General features: G+C 37.9%; 1 protein-coding gene across 1 annotated transcript in view; it reads left to right on the top strand.

Annotated features, from left to right (window-relative positions):
* The window catches only part of SPINK5 (serine peptidase inhibitor Kazal type 5), a 76,162-nt gene extending 63,259 nt beyond the window's left edge, over positions 1-12,903 (top strand). The window contains 8 exon segments of the mRNA XM_040622261.1: positions 645-717; positions 1,636-1,682; positions 1,684-1,723; positions 1,817-1,944; positions 2,810-2,906; positions 6,603-6,733; positions 9,120-9,210; positions 12,597-12,903. Coding sequence (XP_040478195.1) covers positions 645-717; positions 1,636-1,682; positions 1,684-1,723; positions 1,817-1,944; positions 2,810-2,906; positions 6,603-6,733; positions 9,120-9,210; positions 12,597-12,605 — 616 coding nt within the window. The 3' untranslated portion in view covers positions 12,606-12,903.
* Positions 12,904-13,712: the final 809 nt, after the last annotated feature.

The following is a 13,712-nucleotide window of genomic DNA, read 5'->3' as shown; positions in this document are numbered from 1 at the left end:
GCTTCCAGGACACTCTTGCCAGAAATGTTTATTTTGATGATGAGAAGCATAATTAGACCCGGAGCATCTGGGACAGGGAGACAGCTGTTGGATGGTGCCCAAATCCCTGGCCTTCAGAGAGGAAACACATCAGCTGAGTCATGCCCCATGTGCCACATAGTTCCTCTTGTATGTAAAGGAAACAATTTCTACATGATAGACTTCTCGTAGGGATTCAAGGAGATAATGTTTTTCAAATATTTATAAACTTGAAAGCAATATAAGTACATAAAGAAAATCAATATTAGAGAGTTCAGTTCTAAATTAATATGAATAAGAGAAAGGAGAAATGAAGCAACTCTACATGAGAGCCATATAAATATTTTATTAAGGAAAAAATGCAACGTCCTTTTAGGAACATAGCATTCTGGATGACAGTGTAGTAGCCGAATTTATGAAAGTTGATAGCATTGCCCCAAATGCACTATGAAAATTCCAATAGTTAAGACTCAGTAGTTACCAAAAAAAAAAGTATTTTAGGTATTTTTTAGATATGAGAAAATAATGTTAGATTTGCTACGGTTTAGAATTAGAGAAATATTTCATTTAAAAAACTCGGCAAGAACCCTAAAAGAAAAACAATCCTATCCTTTTTTATTCTGCAGCGAGCGAGAAGCTAGTGAAAGAAAAAAGAATGACGAAGAGAAATCAAGTGCCAAGCCCTCAGATGACGCAAAGGTCATTTCTTAAAAGATGCGAAGATAACTGTTTTACCTTTCATCCTCAGAATCTGACATTCTCCTCCAGTTTTTTGGATAATAAAAATGCCAATGTTTTGCTTCAAAGAAAATAGACTGCTAATATTTCATTTTGGTTATAACAACATTTTTGTCTGGCTTTAAGGTTTAATATTTTTCTCAGTTTTGTAGAGAATTTGCCCACAGTGTGCATCAAGTATTGCTCTCCTCTTTGGGAGAAATATGGATTGAAAAATAGAGTGTTAAATTCTTTACCACCTCAACTGCATGCTTTCTTCTGACACTAAATGTGAAATGAGGCTTCGGGTAGCTTGTTGACATTGATTTTTACAATTCAGGTAATATACACTAATTTTCCCCTTTAGCTTCTCTCCTTGATGTCTTTTTTTTCTGTTTCCTCCAGATAGCCTTCTTGGCATCAATGAATCAATAGTGTGTATGTGTGATGCTGCCTTTTCTATTTACTTTTCAAGACTGCAAAGAAGACATCTTCATTCAGTCCTTTGCAGTAATAATCACATTGTAGCATTAGATTCCTGTGATATTGTCCTTTGGTCAAGAGTACAACTCATGGGGGACGCCTGGGTGGCTCAGTTGGTTGAAGCATCTGCCTTTGGCTCAGGTCATGATTTCAGGGTCCTGAGATTGAGCCCCCGCTTCGGGCTCCTTGCTCAGGGGAAGCCTGCTTCTCCCTCTGCCTACTTCTCCCTCTGCCTGCAGCTCCCCCTGCTTGTGTGCTCACATGCTCTCTCTCTCTGACAAATCAATTTTTAAAAAAATCTTAAAGAAAAAAAAAAAAAGAGTACGGCCCATATGGAAAATAAGGGGAAGGAAGGAAGCTAGGAAGGAAAGGGTGAGGGAGACATGATCTATCAAGTGTTCGCCCCTGCATTTCCAGGCCCCGGGCAGAGAGGTTCAGAATGAAGCAGGGGATGGAGAGTTTAAAGTCTGGGCGTTCCTTAGTCTCCATTGCCAGGATAGGGGCAGTGAGTCTGAGCTTAGAGCTAAGAAGGGACTTTCTAAAACCAAGTTTTAGAAAGGGGAAAAATCCTGTTCGTTTTCCCTTTCGCATTTTCTAGGACGAGTGCAGTAACTTTCGGCAGTACGTGAGAAATGACCGGCTCATGTGCACTCGAGAGAATGACCCTGTGCGTGGTGCTGATGGAAAACTATACAAAAATAAGTGCCACATGTGCAGAACAGTCATGTGAGTAAGAGGATCCTGTTACCCCTCCAGCTAGTGGGGAATTGCATTTTTTTTTATTTAATTTTTTTTTTCGGTGCAAAAGGTGTTTTTATTAAAGCATGGGGACAGGACCCATGAGAACTGCATCTTTAGAAGTTGCCAATTAAATAAATGTGTGCTCATGAATCCATGGCGTCTTTAAAATAAGTCTTTAGATTCAAGGCCCTTAAGTTGAGAACACCTGATACAGGAGACAGGAAATCCAGATGTGAGTTCTAACCAGCATAGTTCCTAGCTGTGTCCCTGGAGAAAATGTTTTTTTAAATCTCAGGATCATAGCTATAAGAAATTCTTCCAAATCTTTGTTCCACAACTAGATCAGACTCAACAGAGAATTCTTTTTCAGAAATACAGATTTTTACCCCCAAAATTTATTTGGCAGAAAATTCAGGGCTAAGGAATTTGTTGTTTAGAAGGGGTTTTTAGGTTATTTTGATGAACTACCATATTTGGGGACCAATAGACATGATAGATACTGATGACGATGGTTATGAAAACACTGTGAACACAATTATAATAATAAGCATTTTTTTTAACTCTTTGTAATATGTTTCTGGAGACAGGAATTACCAATACTACCCTCTTTTGATGTTCTAGAAAAGCTAAGCTCAAGGAATTTAGGCAACTTGTCCAAGGCCATACATCTATTAAGTGATGAGTGCTCTAAACCAGTTCCCCATTGTGTACTTTTCTTTACACCATCCTCTGGTTGAATGTTCTGTGGTTCTGTCATATTTTATTTAGGATTGCACAGCTTCACACTGGAAGTTATAGGTGCTAGTCTTTGTGCCTATAACTGTAAATTACTTTTTGTCTTCTTCTGCAGTCAAAAAGAAGCTTTGGAAAGGGCAAGAATTCTAGAGAAATCATTCCACGTTAGATCTACAGAGGAAAACAGCCCGGCTTCCTCCATTTCTTTTCTGGTAAGAATGACTGCTGAAAAGCTACGTGTTAAGTTAATGCATTTATGTTTGGGGTCTGTTGACACTCCCCCTCCATGAGCTTCATTTCCATAGAGAGGCCTTGGAAAGGCGAATTCAGCATAGTTTCAAACCCTTCGTAGGTAGTTCCGTGCTCAGTGAGAGTTCTGGGATGACTCATCAATGCAGTATTCTGTACTCTTTTAGATTATTAGCCCTGTCCCAAGCCAATTTAGTACACGATTGAATTTTAAAACGTGGATGTGTCATGAATGTGGCTTTATTGCACATATGGTCAAATAAGTAGTTAGGAGCCTCAATTCTGTCATTTCAGCAGGCCAGAAACACTCCTCACCCAGCTTCCTCTCTTTCCCCATCCCCAAATCAGCCCTCTTCCCAATAGCCTAGAGAAGTGTGTGGAGCATTTTCAGACTTGTGAAATTCCACTAATCCACGATTCACAGTGGTTAAAACTTGTTTATTCAAAATACAAGCTGATGGCCATCAGTAACATATACCTTAGTGTAAATTAGCCTAACAGGTTTGCTTTTTTAGAGCTTTGCCAAGTCAGGAATAGAAAGGAGCAAAGGGAATAAGAGCATATTCATGAATATATTCATGAAGTAGCATATCAAATTGGCCTCTAAAAGTGAAACTTTAGCATCTAATCTGATGACCCAGAAAAAAAAGAAAGGAAAGTATCAAACATGAATTTAATCTTATTATTTGCCCAATTTAAGCAGGATAGTAGATGACTTGTACTAGTGAAATATATACTAATTACAGATTTCTGGTAAATTAGAAATTTACTACCCTAGGAATCCCATAAACATGAAAAGAAACTATTCACAGAATCTGTTCTTTTTTCCTCTAGCTTTATTGAGATATAATTGACATATAACACTGTGTAGATTTAAGATGTACAATGTGTTGATTTAGTACACTCTAATGTTGCAAAATGTACCACTGTAGTGTTAGCAAACACCACCATCACCTCACATAATTACTATTTTTGTGTGTGGTGAGAACATTTAAGATTTATTCACTTGCCAAATTTCAAGTGTAGAATACAATATGATTAACTATAATCACCATGCTGTACATCACACCCCCAGAACTTATTCATCCTGTAAGTGAAATTTTGTACACTTTGACCAACGTCTCCCATTTCCCCCAATCCCCTTCCCTGGTAATCGTAATCGCCATTCTACACTCTGTTTCTGAGTTTGCATTATTAGATTCCACATGTAAGTGATATCATATACAGTATTTGTCTTTCTCTGTCTGACTTATCTCAGTTAGCATAATGCCTTAAATATTCATCTAAGTTGTCATAAGTGGTAGGATTTCCTTCTTTCTCATGGCTGAATAATATTCCAGTGCTGTGTGTGTGTGTGTGTGTGTGTGTGTGTGTGTGTGTGTGTGTAACATGTATTCTTTATCCACTTACCCACTGATGGTTGTTTCCGTATCTTGGCTATCGTGAATAATAAAATCTGTTCTTTTTTAAAAAACATTTTACTGAAGTATAATAGTCATATATAAGAAGTATGCTTAGCATGAGTGTGCAGCTAAATGCAGTATCACAAAGTGAGCACAGCTGTGATATTAGCGCCTACATCAAGAAATGGGATACGGCCAGCAGATCAGAAGCCTCATCAAGGTTCTTCCTAATGTACAATCTGGTTTTGAGCTGAGCTTTCTCTTGGAGAAGAGGACCACATTCATTATTCATTTTGTCACCCATTCATTCATTTTACAAATGTTTATTGAACACCTATTATTTTCCAAACATTGTTCATGAATATGAGAACAATAGTCATAAGCAAAGCAGACAGAACTCTCTACATTCATGGAGTTCATGTTTGAAGAATATAGATAGTAGATACTATGAATAAATAAAATGTAACTCCAAGGGGAAAATAAAATAAAATAATGATATAAATACTGGGATCAGAGTGGGGCAGGGAGTACAATTTTAAGTAGACTGTACAGGAAAGCATTCTGAGGTGACATTTACGAGGCCTAAACGGATTAATACCATACATGTGAGGTGAGAGAACAGGATTCCAAGAAAAGAATAGCAGAGCCCCAAGGAAGGGGTCAAAGGACAACAAGGAGCCTGGTGTAGTGAATTAGAGGGACCTCAGAGAAAGCCATAGGAAGCCATATTATGTAGGATTTTGTAGACCATATTAAAGATATTGACTATTATTCTGAATGAAGGTTTTGAAAAGAGGAGTGATGTAATCTGATTTATTTTTTAAAAGAATAACTCTGCCTCTTATATTGAAAATATACTACAGGGAGGCAAGAGCAAAATCTGGACAGCTGGTTAGTCATAGCAGTAGTCAATGGAAGAGATGATGCTAGTTTATACCATGGCAGTAGTGGTAGAAGTCACGAGAGGTGCTTGGATCCTGGGTCTGCTCTGAAGGTGGAATCAACCACAATTGGTTCAGAGTTGATAGACTACGTAAGAAAATACTAAGGATATCTCCCTGCCCCTCTCCCCACTTGCATGCACGTGTGTGTGTGTGCAGTTGCGTGCTCTCGCTCTCTCTCAAATAAAATAAATAGTGGGAAGAGAGGCAGAGAGGTAGGGAGAGGGTCAGACCAACTCCACACTGAGCATGAGCCCAAAGTGGGACTCCGTCTCATGACCCTGAGATCCTGGCCTGAGCCGAAACCGAGAGTCAACCACTCAACAGCCTGAGCCACCCAGGCATCCCTGGGTGTTTGAACCATTTATCAAAACAAACTAGCAAACAAGTACTTCTTTATGCCTCTGGAATGAATACCTGGAATGAATGCCTCTGGACTATTAGATTTCCTATTTCTTTGTTTCAGAAAGTGGTTTTGAAGGAATTTTTAAATTTCATCTAAGTTGTCAAGTTTATTGGCATATAGCTATAACGTTTCCACATTATCCTTTTAATATCTATATATAGTGAAACCCCCATTTTATTTTTAATATTGGTAATGTATATTTCTTGCCTTTTTATCAATTTTGCAAATGGTTTATCAATTTATTAATCTTTTCAAACTACCAGTGTTTGACTTTGTTCTGTTTTCTATTTCATAGATTTCTCTTCTGTATTATTATTTTCTTTAAGCTTAATTTGTTTATTATTTGCTAGCTTCTTTTTTTTTTTTAAGATTTTATTTATTTGACGGAGAGAGAGAGCACAAGCAGGGGGAGCAGCAGGCAGAGGGAGAGGGAGAAGCAGGCTTCCTGCCGAGCAGGAAACCTGACCCAGGGCTCGATCCCGGGACCCTGGGATCATGACCTGAGCCAAAGCATCTGCTCAACCAACTGAGCCCCCCAGGTGCCCCTATTTGCTAGCTTCTTGACATGGAAGTTTAGATCGTTGATCTTAAAGCTTTCTTCTTTGCTAATTACGTATTTATTTACAACTTTGCCTCAAATCACTGCTTTAGCTGCTGTGATTTGGTTGTTTATATTTTTATTATCATTCAGTTTAAAACATTTCCGCATTGCATCATGATTACTTTGAGTCATGAGTTATTTATAAGTGTGTTTGTTGATTTTTAAATAGTGAGTTTCTACGACCTATGTTACAGTTCCTTTACTAATGTTGTATTCAGATGTGATTAAGAAAATCAAAAAAAGATTTTTCCAAGACCATCCCTCCTGAGTGCCATTGAAAAAATCTAATTTATGTTTTACTTCTTCAGGACTCCGAGATGTGCAAACAGTACCGAGTATTGCCCAAGATGGGTTACCTTTGCCCAAAGAATTTACAGCCTGTCTGTGGTGATGATGGCCAGACATACAACAATCCCTGCATGCTCTGTCATGAAAACCTGTAAGTATACAGGTTGCACTATTGTATCTTCGAGTGTAGAGGTTCTTGACTACGGTGTTGACCCACAGGACTGCATTCCTATCAATTGGAGTTGCATTGCACCAATTTACTAATCGTAGCGATTAAAAATTCAAATTTTGTGGATGATCTTATTCAAATATAAAATAGAGAGGATTGAAGATGATCCTTTTGATTAAGTTGCTTTTATATACTTTACCGAGTATAGAGAAAGGAAAAGGTGGTGGGGTTACAACAATTAGATAAAGTTTCTATTAGCCCGTGTACAGTCATGGGAATGTGAATATCATCCACATGTTGTGTAAAAAGAAAAAAGGTGAGAATCATTGCTATGTTGAGTCTGTGCAGCCTGTAATCTCTTTTGGGCCCTCTGACTACCTGATAGTCACATATTTCTCATCCTCTCCAAGTCTTCTTCTTGGAGCAGAGACAGTATCATTCAAGAGAAAGCCCCCTGGAACAAATGGCGGCCTAGGGTGGGCTCTCAGATTTATTGCTATCTGTGCATCTGTGGGCATAGTATCTCATCATTATCAGGTTCACTTTTTCCACTGGGGAAGTGCAGACCATTCTGTGAGCCAGCTGGCTTCACTGGGTTTTTTAGAAGAATTGCCATTTTTATTTAAAATTAAATAGGAGGGATTTATTTTACTACTGTCATTATGGGTTTTAGCTTTTTGCTTTTCTGCTCAAATACTGTCTTACCCTCACCTCCATTCACATGCCTCATGTTTGACCAGCTGTCAGTGAAAGCGTGGTGACAAATCTTGACTCTTCCATCCCACTCCCACCCCGCCCCACCCCAGATTTACACTGTAGTCCGTGTATGTTCTTGCCTTCTGGGGACACCATAAGCAAAGCCCAGAATGTGAGGATGGGACACTCTGCAGTTTATACACTTAGAATAATATCTGAATATGAGTGCTTTATGTGTTCTGACATGTGTAGGTAAGACACTCGCACATTCATTCTCTCGCTGAATCCTCACTACATGCTATAAGCGCTATTATCTTCATTGTACAGAGGGTGAATCTGAGGTTCAGAGAGTCCAGGTAATTTGTTTAAAGTCACAAAGCTAGGAAGTAGATCAGATGAGATTTTCACCTTGTTGGTTTGGATATAAATACAGTTCTCTTTTCTCTCCACTACACTACTGTTATATCCAAAGTAGTAGTTCTTTAAACATTTAGGGCTATGGAGAAAGTTACCTCTTTCCAGAAAAGAAAAGAAAATGAAGCAACGTTAACAATTTGTGTGCAGGTATTAAGGAGGGCATATACTGTAAGGAGCACTGGGTGTTATACGCAAACAATGAATCATGGAACACTACATCAAAAACTAATAAAGTACTGTATGGTGACTAACATAACATAGTAAAAAAAAGAATTAAGAAATCTCCATTTAAGAAATGAATGCAACCGTTCAGGAATTTGTTACTATGTATGCCTTATATCTTCAGCCCAGAAATTCTTCAACTTCCTTTATTGCATATGTCAGGGCCTAAATTATCCACCCAGTGTTCTTTAAGTATTCCATTAACTGTGTAAACCCATAACAAGTGATACTCTAGTCAAGGGAACTTTGGAGTCAGAAACTTCAATGGTAAAAATATTAACAAATCATGCCTCAGGATGGATTGTTTAGCTAAAGGAACTGGTAGTATATATTATAGAGGAAAGATCCAGGCTATCCCAGGCAAGAGGAAAGAGTATTGGTTTCTGTGGTTTTAGAGGGAAGCCATTTCAACTTGAGCAATATCCAAAGACAAGTCAAACTGCCTTGATAGACAGTGAGTTTCCGATCACCAGAGGCAAACAAACAAATGTTTGATATGCAATATTTCTTAAGAGAGAGACATTGTAATTCATGCCTTTTAAGATTTTTTCCAGCTATAAATTTCAAGCTGTATGATTATGTATTATTATATTTTATAAAATCAATAGTCTAAATATATTTTATATATTTTTATTATATATATGTATTGTATTTTGTAATCCCTCATTATAGGTATTCAGTAAGATGAAGCTTCTTCATGGGATCCAGTTTTCCTGTCTGTAAAATAATGGCTTTTGGAATAGATGGTCTCCAAGTTTATTTCTAACATTGAACAATTTTATGAGTATGTAGGTGAATGAAATGTGATGGAATGAATCCAGGACTGGGGAATGAATCTGGAGCTGAATCTGAAGAGAGACAAAACCTGGGTGATTCCTACTGGGAAGTAGTTGAATTCAGATCCCGGGTTCTACCTGTAATTTCAGTTCTGGTTTGATGCCCAGATGTCACCCACATTGATCCTTGTTTGTTTTCTTTTCTCATCATAACTGTCAGTTTTTCCATCTTTTTAATTTCCTCTACTCTGTTTTAGAATACACCAGACTAATACACACATACGCAGCGAAGGGAAGTGTGAAGAGAACAGCATCCCGGAAACAACCCCTCCCAATGTGCCAGCATCTGTAAGTACACTGCATTCGCGGTTACAGTGCCAGAGCCGATTGGTTCCGCTTCTGTGTCTGCCACCGACTGATGGACATTTCTCTGGCTAGGGCAATGATACTGGGTCAGATAACCCCAGAATTGGTCATGTCTTCATTGTGAAGATCATTAAGTAATTACCGAAATATGCAGGGATAATAATATAATAGTTAATATTTTTAAATGTTTACTGTTAACTGGGATCATTAGTAGATTGTTTATGAGCAATGTCCCTCACATAACACTTTTACAAAGTAGGTTTTATTTCCTGTGATTTTCTATAAAAAGATGAGAAAAGATTGAGAGAGGTTGCATAGTGACGGAACTGAATTTCAGCCATTTCCATGTAACCCCCATGTTCTTGCACTTCGCATTGCATTCAACTGTTTCCCAACATGAAAAGTTGGCCTTTTCATTTAAATCCCTGCAAGGATGTTTTGACAGACATTATTGAGTTTGATTCTCCCTGGCAACTGCATTCGAGGATGCTCTTCCTCAGGCAAGATGATATGTAACTTGGGAGGAAATGTAGGAATTTTCAAAGAAGAGAAAATGTTTGTTACCAGGCAAATATGGGTTTAAATTCCAGTTTTTTATATCTCTCATATATGAGACCTTTGGCAAATCAAAGATCTAAACCAAAGATCTCACCAAGTTATTGAAAACACTCAATAAATACTGACTTTTAAACATTTGGCACAGTGTCTACGAACTAAGGGCATTTATTATTATTATCACTATTATTATTATGCCAAAGAGACCAAAGTATGAACTTAGACAAAGAGAAGAATCCATAGTGTAAACTTAGAGAAATGGATCCTGGCATAGCACTTATATATGTTTATTATAATGGATTATAGTTTAATAACCTTATATTTGATGTTAAAATATATTTACATTCAATAAAAACAAAATATTGTAATAAATTACACTTACTAAATAAATATTTATTATTATTCACAACTGGTTTCACTCCATGCCATGGCCACAAAAAGCTCTGGCAATAATGCAATTGGAGACTACTCTGCCAGATTTGGGGCTCCTAAGCAACACTAGATGAGACCACATTCAGAAGAACTACTCAGTGAGTCTTGATATGGAACACTGGAAAAACAAAAGATGGAAACTAGGTGGTTTTGGTTTTACATTAGCAGCTGGAAGGCAGAGTATTGGGGTGAAGCCAGACGACCTTCATTTTCCTCATGTGCACTTGACAGTCATCGGTATATTCGAGGTCTTTACATATCCATAAAGAGACAGTTTCAACTTTTGCTCTATCCCCATATTGTGTTTGCTGTCTTATTACATATAAACTCGTAGTGGTTTGCTCCTTATTTTATTAACAGAATATAATATCCCTTCCATCTCACAAACATACCTGATTACATGTAATTCAGGATGGTAGATAAAAATAATCTTTATGTGAATCCTAAAGATCATACTTTAGACCACATCTTGCTGTGATCTCATGTAGACAACTTGACAAAACTACTTTATGAGAAATTTGCCGTAGGATAAAAATGATAAGATGTGTTTATTCAAATAAGGAAGAATCTTGACAGGGCTAAGCATAAAAGGTTTTATAAGAGAGTTTCTTCTTTTCATTTTTGGGTGTTTTCTTTCCACTAGAATTATGTAACATATTATTAATGATAGGACTTACTTATGGTGTTAGATGATGGAATAAATCATTAGAACAAAAGGTGTCCTGAACATGGGTTCAGTTCCCTCTGTATGATTCAGGGGTGTGATTTTGGATACACTAAAGTGGGACAAGTGGGTGGGTCATGGCCCAGCATTGCTCTGATGACTATGACGCATGCATATCCTGGAGGCTGAAGGTGATTGCCTGAACTTTGTTCCTGTATAGATTCTCTAAGAGAGTCCGGAATTTGAAGAATGAATACAAGGCCAGGCAGTCAACAACTTTCCTAGAAAAATAAACTGAAGATCCTAGAATGCGTACTCATGCTTAAGACCTAAGAAGTATTTTCTGTTATTCAATAACTACTAAGATTTATGTAGCTCAGAATTTTATGTGCTCTTTCCTGTATGCACCCTCACAGTAGGCCTGTGGTTAGGACAGGGATTATTATCTTTCCCATTTTACAGAAAATCAGCCTGGGGGAGATCCTGCTATTATCAAAGTTATTCAACATTCTATTTTGCATCTGGTGTAGATTTTCTGGCTTCATAGCTTATACTCTGCCACCATCCCTTAGTTGTCAGGAAATTCTGAAAACCAGGGGCTCTAGAAAAGGGATTACATATCTCAATTAAATAAAAATTAGCTACCTTGAAAGGACATTTCTCTGTTAAGGAAAATACCAGTACTGTTTTGTGAGATGAATAAATGACTATTCTCAATTCCATAACAAAGATTTTCAAAGATATCACAAGACCTTCGATTGCCACCCTCAAACCGAAGGAAATCTCCTGGGGTGGATGTGAGAACTCAGATGGAGGTCTGGGCTTGGAACGATAGTGCTGCTGGTGTTCCAGGTGGTACTGGCTGACACTGTGAGGTTATATTAGCAGAGTAAGTTATGATGTTAGCAGCAATATGAAAATGCTATGAGTAATGAACCATAAGGTATCTTTGGGAATGAGCTTATTGGTTTGGGGGAGGGTGGATTGTAATAATAACTTATTTAAAAGTATCATTTTATCTCACTTTGTACAGAAAGCTAATATTGGATGTCTAGTAGAAATTATCCCTCTGAATTTTAATTGTCTGTTCATTATCGATTCCTTGATGGCTTGTCCTGACTTCTTGACAATCCTTGCTCTGTAACCTAGCACATGCCCAGAAGATACTAGAGAGCAAATGAATAAACATGTTTTGGGGGTGGGGGGAAGCTTCCTGAGGCCCTTACCTTCTTTTGAAAAATGTTTAGGTGTTGATTTGATGTTTTGAATGTCAATTTCAAGAGTGTGTGAATATTGGATAAGTTAGGCAAGGAAGATAGCTGATTAAATTCTTATAGCCTCAAACAAATTATAATAGCAAAGCATTAGTTTTGGAGGAATTGGATTTAAGTTCTGATCCAGTGTGAGACCTTGGCAAGTCACTAACCTTCTCTGGAGCTCTGTTCCCTCCTCTGACATTTACCTCTTTTCATTACCATGAGGGTCACATGTGATCAAGGGCAGAATTAGTGTGGTAGTGTGTAGGTAGTGTGTACTAGGTGCCCGGTATTCACTGAATCAATTGAGTAAAATGCGAAGTGATCATAAATGGTGAGTCCTTGGCAGACTGAAAGGATGTATGGATTTCTTTGACTGAAGTACACCTATAAATATATAATCCACATTTCTATAATATCTCTCAGTTTCTAGCACCTAACCTATCCATCTTCTCTTCCAGGACAAATAATGGAAGAATTGGTGAAAGCCATGAGGGAAAATATATGCCCCAATTCTGAATCGCCTAACCCTCACCATCTGTATAGAGAAAGAATTCTTCAGAGCTTGTCTTATTTACTATAGAAAACAATACAGAGCTGTTGGGGGAATGGACTCACTGACTTTCAGTCTTTCCCGTCTCTTTCCTCCTAGATTCTGTGATCTGAGTACACAGAGACATCTCCATTTGTCTGTACTTGAAAACCTCCTGGTCACAATGCTATCTGTTCAACTACTTGTTCAATAAAAGTAAACCCAGCAGAACACCATTTCTGGGATTTCTTCATCACTGCCTGGATAATAGGAACACTGTTTTTTGTTTGTTTGTTTTTGGTGTTTTGTTTTTTTTTTACAGAAGCCGAAAACTCTACCCTTTTGTCTTGCTAAGCTATTGGTGGACACAGAATGCTCACTTCTTTTCAGATTCAAGTTGCTGTCATAGTTAGGAAGACATGTTTAGATGAGAGGTAGGGAGGTATGGGCTCCCCGGCATTCAAGAGCTGTATAAGACCAAACCAGCTATGAATCACCTTCGGTACCTGTCACCTGGCAGCTCTCCTGCCTCGCTTCTGTACTTCCACAGAGCATAACTACCTGTGTCACACAGATACCGTCCAAAGACACAAACCAGTAGTTTCTCATATTCAGTCATGTTGCGTATTGACTATTTCCTCTATCAGGGCCTCGGACCCATGGTCTGGGGCAAGACTAAGGAAATGAGAATTAACAGTGTGTCGCATATCTCTAAAGCAGCACGGTCCATTAGAAATAGAACTCAAATCATGTGTCATCTCCAGTTTTCAAGTAGATACAAAAGAAATGGGTAAAATCAACTTTAATGATATATTTTATGTAGCCCAGTATGTCAAAACTATTATCATTTCAAAATATAATCAATATAAACTTTTATTTTAACCAGGTCTTTGATATTAGTATATGTATTTTATATTTCCAGCATATCTGTTTGGACCAACCACATTTCAAGTGCTTAATAGCTACATGTAGCTAGAGTCCACTAAACCAGACAGTGAGCTCATGCACGTGAGAAATCAACCAGGCAATACAAGCAGTAGGTAGG

Source organism: Ursus maritimus, unplaced genomic scaffold, assembly GCF_017311325.1.
Source record: "Ursus maritimus isolate PB19 unplaced genomic scaffold, ASM1731132v1 scaffold_5, whole genome shotgun sequence".
NCBI classification, from domain to species: Eukaryota; Metazoa; Chordata; class Mammalia; order Carnivora; family Ursidae; genus Ursus; species Ursus maritimus.
Note: the sequence above shows the minus strand (reverse complement) of the source record. Positions and strands in the feature narration are given on the sequence as shown.